Source organism: Gadus chalcogrammus, chromosome 15 (assembly GCF_026213295.1).
Source record: "Gadus chalcogrammus isolate NIFS_2021 chromosome 15, NIFS_Gcha_1.0, whole genome shotgun sequence".
In the NCBI taxonomy this organism is placed as follows: domain Eukaryota; kingdom Metazoa; phylum Chordata; class Actinopteri; order Gadiformes; family Gadidae; genus Gadus; species Gadus chalcogrammus.
In genome coordinates, this window is record NC_079426.1 from 2,732,357 (window position 1) to 2,756,434 (window position 24,078).

General features: G+C 45.0%; 2 protein-coding genes across 11 annotated transcripts in view; one reads left to right on the top strand and one right to left on the bottom strand.

Annotated features, from left to right (window-relative positions):
* Positions 1–14,493, bottom strand: part of dst (dystonin) — a 122,788-nt gene extending 108,295 nt beyond the window's left edge. For 6 of the 9 annotated variants that reach the window (XM_056609451.1, XM_056609442.1, XM_056609441.1 and 3 more), the window contains exons 1-4: positions 14,313–14,493; positions 13,917–13,948; positions 12,857–13,039; positions 10,778–10,991 (exon numbers count right to left, since the gene is read on the bottom strand). In XM_056609451.1, the coding sequence (XP_056465426.1) occupies positions 10,778–10,991; positions 12,857–13,039; positions 13,917–13,948; positions 14,313–14,493 (610 nt within the window). Of the gene's footprint in view, positions 1–9,827; positions 10,272–10,777; positions 10,992–11,305; positions 11,517–12,856; positions 13,040–13,916; positions 13,949–14,312 lie in introns of those variants that run through there. The other 3 variants (XM_056609447.1, XM_056609446.1, XM_056609448.1) reach the window with 2 other exon arrangements.
* A 685-nt stretch (positions 14,494–15,178) lies between these two features.
* Positions 15,179–24,043, top strand: znf451 (zinc finger protein 451). Of its 2 annotated transcripts, none has more exons than XM_056609110.1 (14): positions 15,179–15,285; positions 15,668–15,761; positions 16,176–16,253; positions 16,387–16,500; positions 17,234–17,345; positions 17,454–17,607; positions 17,956–18,082; positions 18,630–18,792; positions 19,523–19,670; positions 20,286–21,773; positions 21,876–21,949; positions 22,179–22,244; positions 23,002–23,067; positions 23,332–24,043. In XM_056609110.1, exons 2-14 carry the CDS (start codon positions 15,705–15,707, stop codon positions 23,370–23,372), a joined length of 2,688 nt encoding a protein of 895 aa, XP_056465085.1. In that variant the 5' UTR covers positions 15,179–15,285; positions 15,668–15,704; the 3' UTR covers positions 23,373–24,043. The 2 variants fall into 2 exon arrangements, with proteins under 2 accessions (XP_056465085.1, XP_056465086.1); XM_056609111.1 differs by having other exon boundaries at positions 15,198–15,285; positions 15,671–15,761.
* Positions 24,044–24,078: the final 35 nt, after the last annotated feature.

Below are 24,078 nucleotides of genomic sequence, written 5' to 3' on the forward strand. Positions count from 1 at the left end.
CCTGAAAGGTGAACGTGAGATGAATGGTATGGTGCCCTCTTGAGGACACAAGTAGCCATTTTTTTTAGCATGATGTCGTTTTATCTTTTTGAAGATATCTTCCTCAACTACATAACCCACTACACACTATATGCTAAAAGTGACACTTGCAAAGGTTCAAAACCACCCTATAGAATCACCAGATATAGATGAAAGTGATTCATAGCGCGAGAGGAAGGTGCCGGATCGGTAGATATCATATCTGGATCATCTCTTCTGAGGTGAAGAAAGCATTAAGAGGCCTAATGACTTCAAACTGCCTTCTGAGGAACAACATTTTAGAAAACGCTCTTTGCCACATGTTGAGATTTGTTTAAATATAAAATATACAAGAAGTTTTATCTTTTTCTCTCACTCATATTCAATAAGTGAGATAACATAAAATGAGGATGTCCACTAACTGTGACCATGTAATGCAATGTTTTCAAGCTGGTGGTAGGTGACGGTAATGCAGGTTGAATGTGGGACACAATTAACAATAATAGAATAATAGTACTATAATAGGCTTGTTATTTCAAAAATAATGTCATTGCGCATTCCATCATGTGTTTTCCACTTATGTTTGGTGCTCATTAAACACACTGGGAGCATAAGGACCGTAGCTGACCTTTTGCTTCCACCGTCTCCCACAGGCCCTGGCCTTCTTGCAGCAATAACCGTGTATAAAGGGGAGCTGGCCCTCTTCGCTCAGCCACCCCATGTGCATTCATCTATTTTTACAATTTGCATATGAGGTGTTCCATGCAAGGTCTTGAAGACAATTTAGTGATGCAGTACACCTAAATTCAAAGGTTTGGAAAACACAGATTTAATATATGATGCAAGTTTCCAACACATAAACCCGTTGCATTCCCGAGTTGGTTGACTTCATATATAATATGTCAATGTGTGTGTGAACGCCTTGAGGGGATACTTGTTTATAGCCCACGTCAAAGGGCACGACAGCATAATGCCATGCTCCTTCACTGAGAGGAAAGGCTGCTTAGCCAGTTTGTGTAGTTCCCTCCCCAAAAAGCGTTCCTCTGTACTAATAAACACTATTGAAATCAAGGGCACAATGTGTACGATTCTGCTCCTCCCAGTTAATAGCCGGGAGACTTTCAGAATTCAAACAAACGAACCGACAGTGATCCGTCCACTCTGACTGGCTGTGTATCTGTGTGACGTGAAGTTGCGTAGCTGGGCCGACTGGGAGGTGAATGGGAGGGGTTTAGGAGAGTGTAGACACTTATGTAGACATAGGATGGCTGGTCGGCATTTGTAGAATATATCAGTTATAGGAAGTGATTTTATTGTAAAGCATTATTGAAGTCCCTATTATTATTATTATTATTATTATTATTATTTTGAGGTACCTGTAAGCTATAACCTAGTTGAAATGACTCATATTGATCCATCAACTTTAGCCTATGTTCCTGAAGGTTTTTTTATGTGGACGACATTTACCACTATTCAAATCAAAAGCTAAGCTAAACCTGGGTTTAACCTGCCAATACCAATCGCACATTGAACATGCATGTTGTTAGTATGTTATGCTCATGATCTCTTGTTGAACTGACAAGTCTGTAACTTTCTTCGGTGATAGTTATCTTTTAGAAAGAGTTCATTGTCTTCGTAAAACATTTCCTTAACTTTTTGCATGCATAGTTTATGCAAGGTTAAAGTTTCAGCAAATCAATGTTCACTCAAAGTGTGGCAAATGACCAGGTAATACGTTATCCAATAGCTCTCCAGTCTCATCCTCTAAACTCTTGACATTTGTTGATCCACATACAACACCTGACTAGGTTTGACTGAGGACAATACTGCAAGAGAAGACTTACAACCTATCTTATAGTTTTCCCTACTTACTTTTGCATAAAGTGTCAGATTATTGCCTGAATGTTGAAGAATCAAGTCTATCAACCCGTTTGATTGGGGCTTGTGTATTAAATGTCCTCTCACTCCCTCTCCCTATACTGGTCAGCGTCGGACATTGTGTGTTAAAGTGGACTCATTGGTCACACGCTCATCTCCTGAGACTCGTATTTGCAGGCCTCCAGTTAGCACATGTGCTCCTCTATATTTAGCCTCAACCTTAAACCACGCCGGCTGTACAGCTTGGCATCACATGTAGAAGGGCCACTGCAAGGGCAGCGTTCGTCCCTTTAATTAAACGATTTGAGATTAGAATACAAATTGACGTTGACAAAAAATTTGGCGTATTTGCTATTGACTGAAGAGTCACTGTCAGTCTATCTCTCACGTTTTTAGGATCTTAGCTCTCCGTTCAAAGGGAACAATGTATCAGGCTCTGTCAAATCTCTCTGGAGAGTTGAATTTGTGAATCGTTTGAAAAAGGTTCAATTGATTCTGCATCGGAGCTAATTGCAATATATTGCATGCACCAGAAGGCTTATGTAGCCTTACTAGAAGGCTGTAGAGACAGCATAGCCTGGAGACAGTCCACTGCTGTAGATATTCCTATTAGCTGACTAACTCGGCCCATCCTTAGACATGCTGATCACATAAACATGGAAATTATAAACCACATCATGTTGGCCCTGCCTGGGGGGTAGTAACATGGGTGTTGGGGGGGCTCAAGAGAAATATGAAAACTAACCCTCGAGTACCACACACATCCTCACACAGACACGTGAAACATTCCTGCTCCACAGTTCACCCCCTGCTCAAGTCGCTAAGCTATCGACAACAGTGCATTTACCAGGGATCACAAGTCCACAAGCCTGCAGTGTGGAGTGGTGTTGCTGTGTATGGAAAACGGGTGTGGTTTTGTTGCTAATAGCTTTACATTTGTTTGCCTTCAAGGGGTTAACCTTCTACCTCCTCAGTCCTCAACCTGTCCACCGGAAGGAAACACTGTTTGAGTGCTTCATGCCCTGGGAGGCGATGACTAAGCGGCGACGGCACAACACACAGCACAGCACTCAGATGGCATTGTCTCGAAACAGATGAGCCACATAGCGTCGTTATAGCACACACGCTGACAGCGTGAAGAACGCGGACAAGTGAGCCGGTGAACAAGTGGTAAACAAACAGTGAAACTAGCGAGCTAGACGGCGGGGGGAAAACGCCGTTAGAGGGTGCATTTCTGTCATTCCTCGCAAGTGACACAATCACAGCGCTCGTCTTCTGCTCGGGGTAGGGCCGTCGTCGAAATGTTCGCCGGGAACAGCCCATTCATTCATAAAGCCTGACGTGCCCTCGAAGCAGCCCTTCTAGTCAGCCTGGGCCCTTTGTCGCCAGCCAGAGTACCGTGCGCACAGCGCTCTGACAAAGAACGATATGGAAATCATAGATTTACATCCCGATTGTTTTTTTCCGTTTCACTCTTTTTATAGCCTGAGAAAGAGACTGCTTGGATTTCTAGCAATCCAACGGAGCATACATCGCCTGACGTGCTAATGTGGACTACTTTGCTTCGATGTACTTCGGCCTAACCGTCATTGTCAGATCAGGGCCTACTAACACTTGTCCTGGCCCTTCACGCCGAGAGTTATGTAATTGCATGAGTCGGGTAGTGAACATGAATATCCTGAGGAAAGTTGGCAGTGGCTGAATCGTTTCCTTATCATTGTAGTTAGAAGTTTGTTCCAAGGACACGGTTGAGATGGGATCTCACACTGGGAAGTGTGCTAAGCCAATCCAAGATGAGGAAGAAAGAAAGCTACCGGTAGTTCAAATTGAGTATCGGCTATTGTGGTTTCTGGCAGTCTAACCATTCAGCAAAACAAGGAGAGGCTTCATTAGTGGCAAGAACAAGCACAAACACACATTGTAAAACTAATGGTGCCATGAAGCCAACATGTTTCAAAATTGCCCTGGGACAAGAACTGTCCCAGCTAATTAGATACGCTTATAATCAACAACTTGCCTAAACCTGAAGTCAACATGATTTATGTATTTTTGCTACTATTTACTGAAAGTCCCATCTATATTCCCCAGCTCTGAACCAATCAGACTCACTACTCTCCATAAATCCAAACTATGCATATTTCTGTACCAAATCTAACATTCTAACCCGAGACAAGGAAGCAACACAACACATGAGCGCACAAAGAAGAACAAAGCAATCAGAGGGGGGAGTAGGAATAGACGGCTTCTTCTGTCATCCTGAGCACTCGCGCCCCGGCCTCCTGAGACACTGAGGTCACAAATCAAATCCATTTCCTCCATCTGGGATAGGCTCGCTTCCCAGCATCTGCCGGCCGGCTGCTGATAGGACGAGGGCGGTGCTGGAGGGCTGGATGGGCGACGGTTAGACAGAGAAGAGCTCATGAGCCCCGGCAAGGAAAGGGTGAAGGGAAAGAGGGAGGGAGGGAGAGGGAGAGGGAGGGAGGGAGGGAGGGAGGGAGGGAGAGAGAGAGAGAGAGGGAGAGGGAGAGGGAGGGAGGGAGGGAGGGAGGGAGGGAGAGAGAGAGAGAGATAGAGGGAGGGAGGGAGGGAGGGAGAGAGAGAGAGAGAGAGGGAGAGAGAGGGAGAGGGAGAGGGAGGGAGGGAGGGAGAGGGAGGGAGGGAGGGAGGGAGAGAGAGAGAGAGACAGAGAGACAGAGAGACAGAGACAGAGAGAGAGAGAGGGAGAGAGAGAGGGTGAAGGGAAAGAGGGAGATGGAGAGAGAGAGAGAGAGGGAGAGGGGGAAGGGAAAGAGGGTGGAGGGAGAGAGAGGGAGAGAGAACCGAGGAAGGGAAAGAGAGAGAGAGAGCGAGAGGGGAGAAATGTACAACATGATCTCATGCCGACGAGAGCTCTGACTGCGAGGGCGGAGGGAGGGAGGAAGAGGGAGGGAGGAAGAGGGAGGCGGAAGAGACGAGGAGCTACAGTCACACTGCCCTTCCCATCACCATGACATCATACACAAACACACAACATTCGGACGTAGTATTATTAGCGCCGCCGCGGCCTCTCAGAGGATTTGATCAGCTGATCAGACTGCTTGATTTTTTGAACGGCAACAGAAAGAGAACTCTTAACTGATGCCAAATGAGGATTGATAATGCCAGGTTAATAAAGAGCTATGATATTTTAGAATGTAAATAACAAAAAAAGATATTTCAAACCGGGTTTGTGTGAATGGGATCGTAAGTATGATTTCACTGGCGGATGTTTTATCATCTTAGAATTTGACTTCACTCGAATATTCGTATATATTTAAAATGTTGTGATGGAATTATGGTATATGGAACATTGTGGTTTGAGGGAAGCCTGGATCTTATAGTTGAATGCATGCTGTGAGGCTCGAGCCATTTGCATTGATTTGTTTTCCCAGCATATTAACTAAGCTCAATAAGAGGTTATGCCCATTACAGTGAAAACAATCATTATTTTTTATCCTTCTCCAGAGCGAGAGTCTGTTCTACAAATGTTTAGCTGTTAATGTTTACGATATCTAATTGAATTGGCAGGGATCTTAAAAGGATAAAGCCAGCTTAAACAAGTCTTATTATCAACAGTTCAAAACCAAGAATGCTCCTCTATTGCTCACAAATGTTGTCTGTCTTGTGATCTGCATAAAGCTACCTAACTTCAGCGGTCCTGGCATCAAATTTTGTACAAAATGACATATAAACAATGATTTGTTCAGCAGAATCTATCCCAACAATCATGTGACAAGTATAAAAATGTAATAATTGATTGATTATACTGGCCTAACTTTGGTTTGTCTGTTTTGTTAATGTTTCCCTGTCTAGCCTTGAGTCTCTGTCTCGGATTAAAATTCCACCATCAGTGAATGGTGCTCTTTGGCATGGTACATTTTAGTAACTAGTAACTGCTAAGCTTTTCATACTCTGTTCAACTACTGAAAGTCTAAAGCTAAATCCTTGGCATGAATATGAAAATTCAGTGACTCCCTCAAGCAGGCAGAAATTCTCATTTAGTCATAAACATCTTGGTATTTGATAAATGTATGTTTTGATTGCCAATAAATAGCTCAACAGTGGGGGAAATGTTCTAGCAAACAATTAGAGCAGGGAAAACGTCCCTGTAAAAGAGTTTACCTCTAATTGTAGGTATTTTCAATTAGGTTGTAACCGTATACCGTTAGAAATATTTAACGGTGGTAAGAGAATCTTCCAGTTAACAGAAATCAATTTGTTGAAGGTCGAAACAGGTAGAGTGCGTTGGAATATATCCACAACAATGGTATAACACCCTCTTATCGACCAATTATATTTTCCCCTTAAATATACGTATTATTAACATTGATAATCTCCTTAAAAAAAGGTTTAGGGGGACTTGAACGCAGATCCAAACGTGTAAACAAAAGGGTTTTTGTACCTTAGTCCACACTCCATAGAGCATATCTGCCCCATGTATGTATGTGTGTGTGTGCGGGTGCGTGCATGCATTCATTCATTCGTGCGTGCGTGCGTATTGTGCATATGTGCGAGTGTGTGCGTTTGCGTGTGTATGCGCACATGTGTGTGTGGGTGTGTGAGTGCATGTGTGAGTGGGTTTATGCACAGCATGTGTGTGTGGGTTTGTGTGTCATCCTGTGTGTGTGTGTCTATGTGTGTGTGTGTGTGCGTGTATGTGCATGTGTATGTGGGTTTGTGCACGGCATGTGTGCGTGGGTTTGTGCACGGCATGTGTGTGTGTGTGTGTGTGTGTGTGTGTGTGTGTGTGTGTGTGTGTGTGTGTGTGTGTGTGTGTGTGTGTGTGTGTGTGTGTGTGTGTGTGTGTGTGTGTGTGTGTGTGTCGTGTGTGAGTGCATGCACGTGAGTGGGCCACTAAGCCATTTGAATGTGATGAGTGGGCTGTCCATATGGAGCAGAGAGGCTACACTGGGCCGGGCCCAGGAGGGGCCGACAAAGACAGTGACTGTGCAAAAAAATACACAATGGCCTGTAGCGTACCATCGCTGTAAATAATAAGGCTAATCATCTAGATGGTCCGTTTAGATGGTCATGTCTTTCTATCAGGGTTTTAGGAAACGGGTGACGCTTCACATTGAGGGTACATGAGTCAAACATTGAAAAACAGCAGAGTAGCATTAGCATGTGGGTTGGTGTTTGGTTTAGCCGTTACCTTATTATTTTGATTAAGTTGAATTACTTGAATAACTTATTTAACATGGAAAGCATTAGTAAACGTGAACACCATTTTTTCAATTATCACTAGACTGTTTGTTAACTGTGTTAGTTTATGCATATTACTGCATTAACTAATGTTGATTAATCGTGAATTAATATACAATTATTGTAAAGTTTTACCTAGACTGCGGTAGGAGTGTTTTAAAACCGATTACAAAGCCATGCTCAGCATACAGACACATGGATTGTAAAGCACACTGATGGACCACACCCTTTGTGAATGTATTAAAGACTCAATCAATCTGCCTGCAATAAAGGAGATTGAGTTACAAGAACAAGATATCGTTAAAGTAGAGAATCTGTAGGGGAAACACCATCATGTATGTAATTGGAAATGAAACTGTCCCTGTCCTGACATAAACTCAACGATCCTGAAGACATGATTGGTTGCGAGTGATATTCCTCCTCTGTGGATATGGAGGCTTCTACCGAGAGAGGACATTATCTCTAATGAATGTTTGAGGGATTGTCATCATGGGGAAAATCACCCTTTCCTGGAACCTAATATGAATAATTTAAAAAAACGCCTTCTAACTGTAGTCTTTGTGAATGCCGAAGAATACCTACCTTCGGCCTCGGCTTAAGTGTGAAAAACCTTTTGTACAACAAAAACTAGTTTTCGGCAACCGAAAGTATGCTTTTGTTAAGGGCGTACACCCAATTAGTATGGTGTTACTAATGATTATAGGACAAGGGTAGAACTTGATCTTATGTAATACTTTTTATTAACTTAAGTGTTATAAAGTAATTTCTTTCTTTCTTCATATCTAATCTATTTAATCTAACAATGCCATCTAAAATTTCCGTAATTAATCCAATGGTCAAAGGACAGCAGTCAGCTAAGGCTGAATCAAGAGTTATCACAATCTCAAATTGACACTTCTTATGTCTATTAATGTATACAACTTTTTAATGGATCTAAACTCTGTGATTGCAATGCTTCAAGGCTAGACAACAAAATGATGGATGCTTAACTACGTAAGTGGTTGGATCGTTTGTTTTTGTTTTGCTTGGTTTCGACGATGGATGTTTGCGATTCTAAATAGAATCAGTTCTGTTCAAAAGCATCACATGGTGAGAGTCGTGGGGCCCTGTTTAGGAGCCTTTTCAATATGCAACTGTCTTGTTGCACCAACATCATGTTCAGGCATACCTCTGCAAGGTTGGGCCTCAGTAAAAGGTCATCATGAAGAGCTGTCACCAACATACTGACATTTTTTGAGAGAAAACTGTTAAACTAACTGTCTTAATCCATCATACACCTATTCACGTTCTAACACTGACCAGAAACCAGTGTGAGAGCGAATCCATTACAGCAATAGGTCACTCACACAAGCACACACACACACACACACACGCACGCGCACGCGCACACACACACACACACACACACACACACACACACACACACACACACACACACACACACACACACACACACACAAACATACACAAACACGCACACGTTGTGATTACCGGTCAAAATTGTACAAAAGGGACCTTGGCAGGGATCTCCCTAGTTATTATGAGAGAAAAGGGGATAAGCAGAAATCGACCATGATTTGTGCAAATCAATCATGTTAAATGTTATGACCATGTAAAAAAAGTCCACGGGATTATCTGTTTTGCCATGATGTCATGCTGAAAAAATGATGTATTACAAATGATACTGCAATACAGAGGGAACACAACAATTCAGTCAACTTATTTTCATTTCGTATCATGGCAATAGAATAACAAGATATTCTAATAACAAGATAGCCTATTGTCTGCCTCTGTCCTACTGCCTGAAGTCATTATATGTTGCTCCTAGATCAATAAAGTGGGCTGTATCAACAGTACAAGTACAAGTGATGCCAGATCATATGATATCATTCACGTTGAGTCGAAGGAGCAATCAGTAGAGAGTGCTGGTTAGGCTGCAAAGCTCTAAGACCATACACACTCTCCTGTCGAGTGACTCTGGATGTTACAATGCATTACATAGGGATGTATGAAGTTTTTGTTTTTTTTAAATAAGAATGAATACAGTTATCCAGAAGGATCGATAAATGAGAGTCTAACCTTGCTAATGCTGCCAGTTGCAATTCTACTCAACCATCCTGGAATTAATGATGAACAGAAGAAAATACAGTAGAATAAGGTTCTCTATACAAAACAGTGTGCGTAAATGCATAGCCAAGGAAAAGCCACATTCATTTGCACAGTTACACAGTCATAACTATGTGTCTGCTAGTCAGCTGTCAAGCTGGTTTGAGGCCAATAAGGACATCGTTATAAAGACTTAAACCCATGAGAACTAGGGCGACCCTAACACTACTTCATATAATTGTGTAACGTTGAAGATACAAAATAAACTAAAAAACGAAAATTCCATATTACAGCTGGTATCTTTGACAGAATACTAGGCTGTATAACATTAGGGAATATTCAAATCTAGGTTCAAATCTAATGATCATCCGAGATCAAATGAATGATCATTGTAAGCCCTTGTCCAGCTTCCCCCAACAGGATGGGTGAGCTGTCAAGCTGAAAAAACAACAAAATAATTCAAATTTTGAGGACGGCACGTCCAGTCAGCTCGCTGGGAGGGGGCGCACAGAAATACCGGGCTGTCAAGCAGTTCCCTCATTGTTCGTGGTTGTCTAACGCCAAAAAAAACAACCACGCAAAGCAGTTCGTAGCCTATATCCTACCTTTGTACTTTTCCAAAACATCCTCGTACGCTTGAAGATATTCCTTTTCGTCGGCGAGCATGAACCCCTGTGGACTGTACTGAGCCATAGCCGGGGCTCCACAAACTGGACGCTCACCAGCCTCGGATTGTGTGTGTTGCTGCTGGTGGAGGCGGTGGGAACAACGCGAGAGTGATCGGCGCTGTTGTTCAGCGAGAGGAAACGCCCCTACATCCCACCCCTGTCTGCGATCTAGCCAATGCACGGGACTTCCTCTGTGGGCTTCGCGGCTGATAGGTGGGCCAAGCTCACCATAATAATCATAAATTCCCAGACATTTTTTCCAGGGTCTTTGTACCTACCACCTGCATAATGTAAGACAAGACCCCGTTAGCCCGGTGACATGTTTTTTTTTTAATGTCGTCACGTTTATTATATCGTGGGATCTACACTATTTTTATGTAGCAGACGGTGAATGAGCTTTCCCAGCCCTTTCCTATCCATCCATCCCGTAGTATTTTTTCTGAAAAAATGGGGCTTTCAAGACAAAACAATTCACTTGAGAGTGTGACGTACACATGTTTACAACCCAGGCACCCACAACCATCTCTGGCATTATGGTCAAAATAAGGTCATTTAGGCTTGTCCTGTTTCATTCCAGGGGAACCTGTTTAACGTCGCCCTGCACAATAGTGGCCAATAATTAAACATAGCTATACTTATAAAGTGAGCAGGCCTTGACATGGTGTCTGAATTCACCCTCTTTGGTGTGATGTTTCCTGAAACGCCCGACTCCCAAGGCTGAGACACGTTGCAAGTGGTTCATACAGGAAAGGATGGAATTAAGGCGTATGTAATCAAATGGGTCGCTTTGGTCATGTCACGCCACTTGTTCTTCCCAAGTAAGGCAAAATAAGCAATCCAACAGATGTGTACGTCCATCATAGGGGGCGGGAGGGGACTCAACTCACCTGCGATCCGGAGGACCGCTCTTTCGGCTGGATCCAGTATGGACCCTCCCTGGATCTTCCGCTTCGAGCGCTCATGTCTGGGGAGGTTCCAGGGTAACGTGTCTCCCGGAGCCGGGGACGCAGAGCCGGATTTCACGCTGTATTCCTCTTCGTCGGAGACGTCGATCGAGGAAGACATGGAACAGTGAAGGGACGGGTTCCCCGAGCTGGAGCTCTTAAGAAACAAAAGAAGAGGAAAGAAAAACAAGGCTTGTCTCGGGTTCCCAACAGCGTGAAATTAATTAGGAGAATATCCTACTTGGTCTTAAATTAGCCATCGTAATAATAAAATGCTCTCTCTCAGTCTCTCTCAGTCGTGCCGTCTAAAATAGGCAAGTGTTCATGCAAAACAGGCGGGGCGTGAATCGGTGTGTTTAAAGCATTCAGGTAGCAATAATAGACTAATCCACGATAACAATAAAATAATTTTAACACAAGGTGAAAACCAATTGTATCTGGCTCCCCCGCCAGGTCGGAGGCAACACTTACCGCTGTATAATACATCGTGACAAGATAAATATCCCCTTATTTTCTCCCTGGCTCAGACACTCATGTCTGTGTATCAATTAAAATCCACCGAGCCCTCGCCCTCCACAGAAAGAACAGCTCGCTGCCCGTGACTTCGAGTCTCTTTAGATCCGAGATGATGTCAGCCCCTGAACAGAGCCCAGCATTTCGCCTATGCCCGGGGAGCGCTCGTCCGTGATGCTAGGGAACGCTGCAAGTGCTCCCGCGTCATACCCGAGTGCGAGTGTCAGACACCGACAGCAGTGTGCATCGGTGGTGAACAGCGCCCCCCTTCAGTAATGTGTCGGCTGGGATTTTAATACATCAAAGGCTATGGGAGGGAGGGGGGAGGGGGATATTTGCCAGGTCATAGTGGGTGGGATGATTAGCACCATGCCCTGTTCTGATTTGAGCAGGATGGTATTGCCATTAGACGCCCAATCCTGTCGGCATTAATCACATACGGGTGTTGCAACCAAAGCCTGATAACTGTCAAGTGTTTGCCGATTTAAAAGTGGACTTAAATCTCCGATTGCAGGAAACAGTGGGCCATATTATTAGAAGGACTAGCAGGTCTTTACTCCCGTGGTTGATTGTAGACTTGTCAGGCCCTGAAACATCATGGCTGAGTAACGGGTGTGTTGAAACAAGTTGACAGAAGAGGTATAGGGTGGGGTTACACTGAATACCATTACACTGACACTGCTCACCACAGCTGAAAGGCATTGCGTGGTTTGATCCCCGTGGCTCCATCACATTTCCCTGAAAGCATCCTTAATCAAATGACCTATGGACTATCGTCTTCCATCCTTAATCCGATGCAATCTTTTATGGGTTAAAGTCTTCTAAATTGAAAAGCGTAACAGACTGAAAAAATAAAATAAAACAGCATAAAGAGCCTGCATTGTTATTCTCATCTAAATGTAATAACAAGCATGTGTGTGTGTGTGTGTGTGTGTGTGTGTGTGTGTGTGTGTGTGTGTGTGTGTGTGTGTGTGTGTGTGTGTGTGTGTGTGTGTGTGTGTGTGTGTGTGTGTGTGTGTGCGCGCGCGCGTGCGTACCTGTGTGTCTGTGTGGGTGTTTTATATAAATTAAACAATAATACCATGCCCAAATATGTTGCCAATGCTGCCAATATTTACAATCAGTACAAACTTATGTTACACACGTATATGTGGCAATAATACAATAAACACCATATTACCAGTATTATCTTTGATGCATGAGGTTTTGTATCCTGTGTATCATTTGGTCATCTTACCCGTTTCAATCTTCTAACGAAAGCCCATTCCAAAAAAATTTAATCGCTTTCTTTAGCCTATATACAGAATGGTCCGAATGAGCATGGACAGTCAAAATGGAGAAACTGTAAGGCATTTCGGGCATAGAAAATTATATATGCATGATGGAAATACTTCACCTTGTTACGACAAAATGTAGTTTGGTTGTGCAGCTTGTTATGACCCTATTTTCTAAAGACAAAATGAACAACTTGTGTCAACTTAAAAATATACAATCGTGGGGAATACCTACAGCTTTACGTGTGGGGGTGACCTGTATAGACTGATAAAATTCCGGCTGTACTCGCTTCTTTACTTTGCGTTTCCTCAGAGAGGTTTCGGATTCGCTCTCGGGAACTTCGACCAGACTCGGCTTTTCCTCCTGCACTCGAGCGCGCACGCTCCTTCTGCCGTGGCGTGGACTGTGCCTACAGACCTGCAAACAAGAACACGTGTCAAGCTGTGCACATTCGTTACGTCTGGTGTTTGGATTTCAAAATAAATGCCCTGCAAGTAAAACTAAAATACATAAAAACCTCGTCGCCGCCCATTTTCACACACACATTGTATTTGAAAATAAAAAGTAAAGCATGAAAGTAAAAAAAAAAAAATGAAAAGTGGACTACAGCAAATGTAGTGTTATCTTTTGAATTCACATTTGACACTTTTAAGTTATGTTTTGTCCAAAGAATGTTTATTATTACAAGATCAATTTTCTCAAAGCACCGAATCCTTGAAATAATTGTATTTTGCACTGTATTCGTTCATGGCTAAAAAGGTAAAGCTCTTGTCTGTGGAGTAGCCACATATAATGCAATACTTTAATTTTGAAGGAACGTCCAAGAACCGGAACTAAAGCTCCTGCAACTGTGTGCTTGCTGACGCAGTAGAGCGCAAGTGAACTGCGTCTATGGGGATATTTCATTCGCTGTCAGATCAAATATGCTTTATATCGACATATTTGTTGTTCTTGTTTTGCGTGTCGTTATAGGCCTACGTGTTTTTGTAGTTAATCGATTGTATGTTCTAAACTATCTCCACAGACTTGTTTGGACAATAAGCCATTATTTATTTATTACATAGGCTACGCACTGCGCATATGGTCCATAAATAGTTATTAAAAAAAGATCTAAAAAACAATGAATGATAACCAACTAAATGGACAAATGTGTGATTTGGGTAGACCCCTTTTAAATGTGAAGCTTTGATCCACCCAGAAGTGAGAGCATGGTTTATGAATCTTGCTTCAAACCAACTATGGCCTACATAGGAACAGACTGGTTGGAACCAATGGGAATAAAAGTTTAGCCTACCTCTGACCGAAAATGATGTGTTCGGAGGCCAACTGTCAGGAGGGATACATACTATGTCAGAATATACACCAATAATCTAGGGTAAATGCACATCATATAACACATGACATCGCAATTTTTCAATTGGAAACATTAGATTTGCATGACAAAACGTAAGCCTCTTGATAAGCAATTGTCTTTTGAACTATATGCTACCAAAATGCATCTGGCTATATAAATCTTCACCAACACACTCAACTGCTAAAACACACTCCTGCTTTAAGCACAATGTGACATTGCAACGAAAAATAAAAGACATAGCGGTAGATGATGATCTGCCTTACTAGGCTAGCCTGGTACTACAGCACTATCCTGCAGGCGCATCATCCAGAGATGCGGCTAGCCTCGGCTACTCACCGCGGCTCTTCGAGCGTCCAGAGAGCACCGATTTTATTGGATGCTCTCCATCGCGAAGCTTGCGATGCCAGCAACACAAAAATAAGATTGTCGCAATAGTTCCGAGCAAAAGCAGCAATAATAACAGCACACATTGTATGCTGTAGGGTCTCAAAAGGACCAAAAACGCCGCCGCAATCATCCTAGTAATCCGCTATGTAGCACAGAGCTAGACTGACGCTCCTGCCGTAACACCGGTCTGAGCTTCTGACAAAATTACACTTTTTTTTTAAAGCCAATCGGGCACCAGAAGTCATCGCAGACTTAGGTTCAACGAGATGACCCATGAGGAGGGAAGGAAGGATTCATACAAGACCAGTGACTCAGCAGGGATACACGTTCCTTTTTATTTATTTATCTAACAACAATGTGTCAGCAATTTCTCTTAGAATCGCAGTACTGCATAAGGCAGGATGGGTCGGACTGATCATTGTATCACTGGACGAAGGGTCAAAATGCAAGTGAAGGGCTCAAGACGTAGAACAATATTTAATATCAACACCCCATTTCAATATGAACCTCACTCGTTTGTTGTGCAACTCACTTCAATTGTTAACTACAATTGTAGTAAAGTAGGCCACATTGTTTTCCCTATATTATAATATAATATAGTTGAATTACATTGAGTCGCTGCTATTGCCCAAATCTTTATTTAGGGATGGGCCACATTCCCGTGCTGCAACCTTCATCAAAGCATTGCTCAATGTGCTTCTGGCTACATTCTAGTGATCGTAGAAGTAAAACGGAGAAAAAGGGAAAGAAATCGATCCAGACTTGACTTGATGGGTGGGGTTTCGGCCCCGCTTGCGCGTGCATCCGATAACTCCGTCCGCGCGGAGGAGAAGCCTCGGAGGAAACGGACCATATACGGACCGCCGTGACGAAGGACGCAGAGAGGGAAGCGTTCAAATCAGAGTGGAGGAGAGGCTACGAGGTACTGCAGGTTCATGCGTGTTGTTTACAGTGTGTTTGATGTCTTTTAACGGGTTTACCTAGATTTAATGTGCAGATTTTTGTGTCATGGTTCGGGACAGAAGTGTGTAGACACGTCTAGTGTGGAGGAGACCACACTTAGTGGACGTACGAGAGACGTGCTAACTACGTGTAGCTTGCTAGCATGTAATTTCGTTACTCTGCGATTGTACTGCAATGTGTTGAAGGTTTTTTTTAATGTGTGCAGATATATAAAGTTAATTTGATGTTATGGATAAGTGCTATACACCGGGCCCGAGCTGTCATTTTACCCCTTTCTTATTAACAATCTCAACGAACTTTAATGTTGTACCGTTATTAATGCGAAACCAATGTTACCATAGCAGCTTCAGTGCAAAGATCAGGACGCGGTTTTCCAAAATGTCCTCTTCAATGGAAGAAGATGAGGAAGCGGACGAGGAGGTCCAGTTTGTATCAGTGAGTACTAGTTTATATTTGAAATGAAGTCTTTGCTGTAGCAAACAAGTTCAAAGTTCGAAATTGGCAAATCGCAACACACACACACACACACACACACACACACACACACACACACACACACACACACACACACACACACACACACACACACACACACACACACACACACACACACACACACACACACCAATGAAGCCCATCATTCCCACAGTTAACAGATGGGTTTAATATCTTCACTATGTTCTCTGCTAGTTTTAAGGTTTTCTCTTCATGTCAGCTAATCACTATTATTTTGAAATGAATAGTATTCATAGGGCTAAAGGGATTCACATTGACCATAAGTATTTTATACAGCATATAAGTAATCATTGTTCTATATATATATGAAATAAGTTGTTTCTTACATTTCAGGAAGCCTCCCACAGACCAGTGCTGGATTTTATTGATATACCGAGTGACAGCGACGAAGACAGGGGTTTGAGTGAAGTGGTGAGTTGGTCAATTATACATAATGGTTAGTAGTGGTATATACGGTAGTTAATACATTTACATACTTGGTTTGGGGGGTTTCTGTCCGCATCCTCCTTACCTGAACCTGAAAATACTGTGACTTCTTCTCTAGATTGAAGATAAGATTGAGCGACAGAAAGCCCAGGTCAATTCCACGCTGGACCGGCTCATGCGGCGAGTGGCGGCCGAGAAGCGGGAGAGAGCAGACAAATGTAAAGCCTTTAAGGTAAAGCTGGAGCTAAACCAGACAGGTTGTTTCTGATAATGTTGTGACCTAATAGACAATTGGAGATTTTTTAACATGTAAAGCCTTTTGGAGTAGTTTAAAGATTTTTCTTATGTCTGCATCTTGGGGAAAAAAATAGATATTTCTCTTGTTTCTATGTTGCAGCACTTCTATATTGTATCAATAAAAGCATTTTTTTGGGCTTATTTTAGGAATTTGTTTGTACTCTAATGATTCTCGCACTTTAAATGTTCATTGTCAAATGTCCTTATTGTAAGTCGCTTTGGACAAAAGCATCAGCTAAATAAATGTAAAGTAATTTAATCCTCAACTGAAGTATTTCATATGTCAGGATAAACGGAGGACATCTGTTGCACCTGCGGTCACATTTAAATAGTTTCAAGTATATTCTGGTAATGTCCAACCTCTGGACAGGTGTATTCTAGTCACTTCATTTAAATAATTGATGTAGGTCTAGTAATGGCTGTAGGAGGTAAGGTGCACCTTGAGGACACAACAGTGCCATCTTGTGGCTGAAACCGGACCCAACACCATTTCTTTAAGTAAACAAGGCGGTTCTTCTATTATTTAAATCACTCCATTTGTCATTTAGTGTGACACAGATTTTGTATATTTATATAAATATTAATACTAATAAAAAAAAAAAAAGGATTTCTTCTAAAAAACGATTGCTCGTATGTTACATCATTATCTTTTGTTTCTTTTAATTCAGGAGAAGCAGATGTCACAAAGGGCTCACGGGCGTCACGAGCTGGCGTGTGCCGCCACCGAGAGAACCGACTACGACGCAAAGCGCTGTGTGGACATGTGGTTGAAGATGCCAGGTATCCGACAAAAACCGAACCATCTCAAGGGGCGGGGGTTGCAATGTCACTATTGTAGGAGTACTTGGTGGCTGTTGTTGTTGTTGTTTAACCGTTGTCTTGATGCAGGTGTTCGACCCGGTGTGGTGAACGGCGGAAGGGGAATGGGAAGGCCCCAGCGAGGCTCTTTCCCCAGCGGGAGCACCTCCAAGCACACCTGTCCAGTGGTCAACTGTGGGAAGGTGTTCGACAACATTCCCCTCATTGAAGGTCATTTGAAAAGGTGAAAATGCATTCCTATGGGCGTCTTTCTAACCGTATGGCACTGAAGAATTAACCTACCTCCTGAGCTAACCGGACGGCAGTAGCTCAGGAGGGAGAGCGTGTTGGCTGGTAACCGCAAGGTTGCTAGTTCGATCCCCTGAGTGTCGCGGTGTCCCTGAGCAAGGCACCTAGCCCTAACTGCTCCCGACGAGCCGGCTGTCGCCCAGCGTGTTTGACTCCGCCGTCGGTGTGTGAATGTGTGCACGAGTGGGTGAATGTTAGGCAATATTGTAAAGCGCTTTGGTTAAAAGCGCTATATTAATGCAGTCCTTTTACCATAATAGCCTCTTATCATGGCATGTGACAGGTTCGACCACTCCCCGTGCGACCCCTCCATCCACCTCAAAGGGAGCCCCTCCAATGTCTTTGCGTGCGTCGTCTGCACCCGCCGCTTTGACACCCATGGGGCGTGGATGCTCCACCTCCAGTCCAAGGTGGGCCTGCACTGCTGCGTCAGGCCAAGGACATTCCCTCCTGGTGGGATGAGTGTGGTCTGGTGAAGGTTAAACTGAACAGTAAATCATTGAACCGAGTGATCGTTTTCCCAGAACGGTTTATAGGCCCGCCACATCTTTTCACGTTTCTGTTTTGGGTCTCGTCCTTCAGTGTTAATATAAAACTATTAAGTGATAGGAGCAGGTTGTTTTTATAGAACATGTTGACAGTATAACGGTGAACACAGTTAAACAGTTACAAACCGTTTAATGGTTAAACGGGTGAAGGCAACTATGAAGGCAGAAGCAGTGTACCGGTAAACATATATATTAGTGCTGTCAAGCAATTAAAATATTTAACTGCGATTAATCACATTAATGTCATAGTTGACTCACGATTAATTTTTTCCTACGCTAAATATCCCTTGATTGCAATGCATTTAACTGACAGCACTAATATATATATATATATTTAAATGTCGTCCCTGGCCCATCCCGTGTCCATGGGACCTGTAGTGACGGTGGCGGTGTGTTTGATGGCCCCCAGGTGTCGTCATCGGACCCCGGGGGCCACGATATGTCCCAGACCTGCCAGACCATCGTGTGTTTCGCCTGCCCCGCCTGCTACCTGCTGTTCAGCCTCCGGGACGAGTGTCTCCAGCACATGGCCGCCAAAAAACATTACACGCACGCCCTCGGCATGATCAAGGGTGAGTCTGGAAGTTGACATGGGGGGTACATCAGAACTGCATAAAACACTTAGGGTACATATTATACCACCAGGTGTGAGTGGCCGTTACAAGCCGTTTTTAATTTATGCAGCTTCTGACATCAGGTGGGCGTGTCCACCTAGATGTATGACGGATAGATGAGCAACGTTTGCTCCAGACCACTGGGTAGGCTGGTAGACTGATCTATCCAGCACACATCTAGGTGGACACGCCCACCTGTGATGTCCGAAGCTGCACATTTTCAAACCTGCTTGTCCTTTAAACACTATCTGAAGCCTCGTATGATAGATTTTTCGTGCATACTTTTATCACATTTAGTTATATTTCATTTTGGTACATTGCAATTTTTTTAATATAAATCGGACCAATTTAAGCAATTTTAATTGTATACCGTAATTTTCGGACTATAAGCCGCGCCTTTTTTCCCATTTTGCCATTTATATAACGGTGCAGCTAATCTTTGAATTTTATAGCTAACGGCCACTAGGGGACCTCCTAAATCTATGGATTTTTAAGCGGCTGGCTCCAGTGCGGCTTATATATGTAAATATCATTCAATTTTGCTGCTGCGGCTTATACTCCGGTGCGCCTTATAGTGCGGAAAATACGGTAGTTGTATTTTTAAAGGTCTATCGCTTCAAAAACTTGTTGATTTACGATGGGCTAAACTGGCCACCATTCTGCAACACCTTTCTTCTCTTTTTCAAAGATTCGAAGGCGAGAGCATTGCCGGTTCCCATCCCTTCGTCTGCTAAAAGCCGCCTCATCGATTTGTGCAGCGGCGTGGATTTCAACGTGCGGTGCAGCGAATGCCGCAAAGTGCTGACCTCGCATCAGGAAGCTCAAGCGCATTTCAAGTATGTTAATGCATTTAATATTGTTAGGATAATGCACCATCAATGACAGCCTGTCGGGACGCAAACCCACAACATAGGTCAGCAGCACGTAGTTCTGTTGTAGGATACTTTGGGCCTAAACATTTTTTTGGTTTGGTTCCGGTTTCCGACCGACCATGTCAATTTATGTGCGACCCAAATTGTTATTATTTTTTTTGATGCAAACTATGATTACGTTTTGCTACAGCACCTCTTCATTCTGTACAAGGATGAGCGGATTTTCTCGTTTTTAAATAAAAACAACCTACCTATCATTTGCTGCCGCTGGAAAAAAATAAATAAAATAAAAAAATAAATTCCCTACCTACCCATGACCTCAACTGACAACCAAAAGGAACCAAACTTTTTATTTTTTTAGGCCTTGTGCTTATAGTTCTACCTCGAGATCAACCGGAGTCACGTCCATAACGACCGACTCCGGTGGGACTCAAACACACAACCTTTGAATCACGTCTCCCATGAAGGACTAGAAGTCGACTGCGCCGTCCATTGCGCTGGTGAGATTGAGCGTCTCACCTGTCGTCTGGCTCCACGCTGCCTCACCTGACCCTCCCGTCGTCGTTCCCCCCTCCTCAGCGTGTGCTGCAGACAGGGCCGGGCCGTCTCCGAGGCGGAGAAGACGGTGGTGCAGATGATGAGGCGCCTGCTGCCGCGGGGCCAGTGCTCCCCCTGCTGCGAGCTCTTCCTCAGCCAGGAGGCGCTGGAGAGCCACAGGGAGGCCACCCGGCACGCCGTGGAGGTCAACCCGACGGCGGAGATGGCCGTCCTCCAGTTCTGCCGCTTCAGCGAGATCCAGCGCGCCCGCCGGGCCAAGGAGCGCGGGGGGCCGTCGGCGACGCCGCCGCAGCGGAAGAGGGCCGACGTCGGAGGGCACTCGGCCCCGGCCAAGAGGCAGCGGCTGGACTCGGCGGCGGACGGAGACGCGGGCGCCGCCACCACGCTGGCGTGGGTCTGCGAGTGCGGCCTGCACTTCTCCCAAGAGGCCGCGGCCAAGACGCACCTGATGGCCGCCAACGAGGTCTTCCACCTGTGCGGCGTGTGCGGCAAGCGCATGGGCGACCTGTCCATCACGCGGCTGCACATGTGCCGCTTCCACGGGGGCGCGCACCTCGCCAACTTCCTGTACCACTGCCGGCGCTGCAAGGTGGACATGCCCCGCTACGAGGATATCCTCTCGCACGTGGCCGACGCCCACGGCGGCCATGGCTACTTCGTCGAGCGGGAAGTGCCCCTGGAGCGGGTGGTCCCCGACGCCAAGCCGTCGACCAGCGGCACCGGCGGTCGCTCCGAGGCTCCGGCGGCCCCGCACCCAGAGCCGGCGCCGTGCCCCACGTGGATGTGCCGGATGTGCGAGGAGACGTTCGGCACGGAGGCGGAGGTGGGCCGGCACTGCGGCGACGTGGCCAACCACAGCTTCCAGAGGTTCGTGTGCGGCCACTGCCCCCAGAAGTTCTTCAAGGAGTCGACGGTGCGCCGACACTGCCGCGGCGAGCACGGCGGCGAGCCGGTGGCCGTGGCGTACTTCTGCGGCCTCTGCGACAGCATGCGGTTTGAGCGGGAGGAGGAGTTCACGGAGCACTACGAGAGGCTCCACAGCAAGGACTACTACCGCGTGGACGACCACGGGGGCGGCGGGAGCGCGGCGGGCGGCGCCAGGTCCGGCGAGCACGGGGGCGGCGGCGGCGGCGACGATGCGCCGGGTCCCTGTCCCTGCATGGGCTCGGAGAAGGGCGACGACGAGAGGAAGGCGTTGTTCACGCGGTGCGTGAAGAAGCTGTCCGCCGAGGGACGGTGCCGATACGTCTGCGCCCCGTGCGCCGTCACGGTGGCGTCCTTCGCGCGGATCAAGACTCACGTCGCCACCACGCACCCCGGCCTGAACCTGGCCAAGACCTTCGACGTCGTGTGCAGCGCTTGCCTGGAGACGTTTGAGAGCGTGCCGACTTTCCACGAACACTTCCACTCGGAGCATTGTCTCCTGGCCCCCTGCCGCGGCCGCGGGCGCAGCGAAGCCTCCACCCCCGACAGCATACCGGACGCCCTGGAGGTCAACCCCGATCTCAAAGGAAAGTCCCCTTCTTAGTTTCTTCTAGTTGACAACTCAAGGCTTGTCTAAAAAGATTAGACAGGATGTGTATGTTTATTTTCTTTGTTTGTAACTCTTGCAGGTGCTGGCGATGTCATCTTGGCTAAGGTCCTGCGCATGGACGAAGGCGCCAAAGACGGGGCTGCCCAGGAAGGTACGTAGCGTCTGGGGAGTGCGTGATCCAAATACAGAAGTGGGCTCACGGCAGCCAAGGGCGGCATACCCTGACCTGCTTTCAACACAACACCGTTCCATATATCAATGTCTGTGTCACGTATTCAGAGGAGATCACAGACATTTAGAAGAGAAATAAACTAAAGGCTTTAAAGAGCTCCATCAGGGGCAGCTCCTAAGCATTTAACAAGCTGTGGACTCTGTTTCAGGTGACTCGGATGAAGAATTGATCCATGCCTTGGCTTTAAGTGAGGCAGAAGCAAAACCGTCAACAGGTTTGTTTTGTATTTGCCATCATCTAAGAACAACACCTGAGTGACGGCACACATGTAATAGTTATGTGTTAAAAAGTATTATTACACGGGTCTTTGTAAAAGACCCGTGCTCTAAAATCCATTCAGTCCAAAACGAAAGAGCCAAAGTATATGCATTGGTACGAAGAAGAGGGGGAAAAAACAGAATTTAAAACAAATTTATAATAAAAATGAATGTTCAGGCATTCGAAAATAGGCATTCGGAAATAAAGATGCATTAAAAGTTACTGCGTGTTGTCAATGAGAACAAGGCGTTCAGCGTTCAGGGTCAACATTCACTGGTATCAATAACAAAGAGTTGGTACGACACAGTGCAGTACTAAAGGCTTTAAAGAGTTCCATCAGGGGCAGGTATCAGCACGCATCTGCTTCTGAGCATCAAACAGGCTGTGTGCTCTCAGGTGACTCGGATGAGGAAATTCAACGGGCCTTGGCTTTAAGTGCGACTGAAGCAAAACCGGCAACAGGTTTGTTTTGCCATCTTCTGAGAAGCCCGAGGTCCAACGGTGCGTCACGTGTTCGATTTACGGTCGTGAATATGAATGGTTCTGGCACCGTTCAAGGAAACACACGGTACCGGTCGAGCATAGCCTTCAGCAAACCCCCGGCATAGCCGCCAAAGGAATTTCATGAAAGCTGGTGTTCAGCACAATGGAACAAAACTGGGAAGACTATAAGTAGTTTGGTAAAAGTGTGTTTTTCGGTGTGTTAATCGTAGGTGAGGCAGACGTGGATTTGGAACAAGCGTTGGCGATAAGCGTGTCACAAACAAGAGCGTCACCAGGTATGTTTACGTATAATTGTCTTGATCTGCTTGCCCATGTTCGTTGCGCAACAGATTCTTGGGCTTTCCTTGGGGGGGGTGGATCTAAATCTGACCACCCACATGCCCTGATTACGCCCCCCCATGTTACACACACTGCTTTTCCAGATGTCCTCTCGTGGGGGTTCACGTGTATTCACTTTCTCTGACGACACTGTATTGGTGTTGTACTCTGCTTCCACGTGTATTTGTTCCGCACTCTACTTTATTGTTCTTATTTCACAGACTTGGAAGAAGCGCTGCAGAGGAGTCTTTTGGAATTCTAACGAGGAAGACTTCTTTAATATTGTCAATCACGTGTATGGTCATAACATTATATTTCAGTTGAAAGTCTAATAAACTGCTCTAAAATAAAGCTGATATTTCTGTGCCTTTTTTTTTTCTTTTGTATTTGCATAGCGAAGCGGTTTCATTTGCCAACCCCTTCTGGTTCCTTGATTTAAAGAACGACAGCTTATTCATTAACATTTATTTGGTTACACAAGGAAAATCAGTAGAGTCAGGTAGTTCAGTTTTCTTTGCAATTGCATGGGAAACTAACCAGCTTAAATTATTTGCCAGATGTCCATGCAGGCTTCCAGTAGTTTTATAGCACAATGTCTTTTATGTATTTATGACCCCTTTATGTCTTTAAACTGACAAAAATGTGCTTGAGGTTATCCAAGTATTTCACTTGGAACAAGTTATACCGCTTGAATCCCTTGTACTACATGTTTCCCCTCTTCGTGTGTAATATGAAACGTTTCCTTTTATACCGATGTTCTAAATGCAATAGATCACTATGAAGCACATTTGGGGCGCCCACACACACACACACACACACACACACACACACACACACACACACACACACACACACACTGCGCTAGTGGCACCTGTTGCAGGTCCATTCACTTGAGCACATGCATTGCCCCACGTTGGCGGTGAAAACCCATCTCCACTTCTTTAACACATAGTATCCGCCCATTGACT

Bases quoted from the DNA above. Each gene is read 5' to 3' on its own strand.
- znf451 (XM_056609110.1), top strand. From the start codon at position 15,705: ATGTCCTCTTCAATGGAAGAAGATGAGGAAGCGGACGAGGAGGTCCAG. The intron at 17,346-17,453 runs GTATCCGACAAA...GTCTTGATGCAG, and splicing joins CATGTGGTTGAAGATGCCAG to GTGTTCGACCCGGTGTGGTG. The intron at 22,245-23,001 runs GTTTGTTTTGTA...TGTTAATCGTAG, and splicing joins AGAAGCAAAACCGTCAACAG to GTGAGGCAGACGTGGATTTG.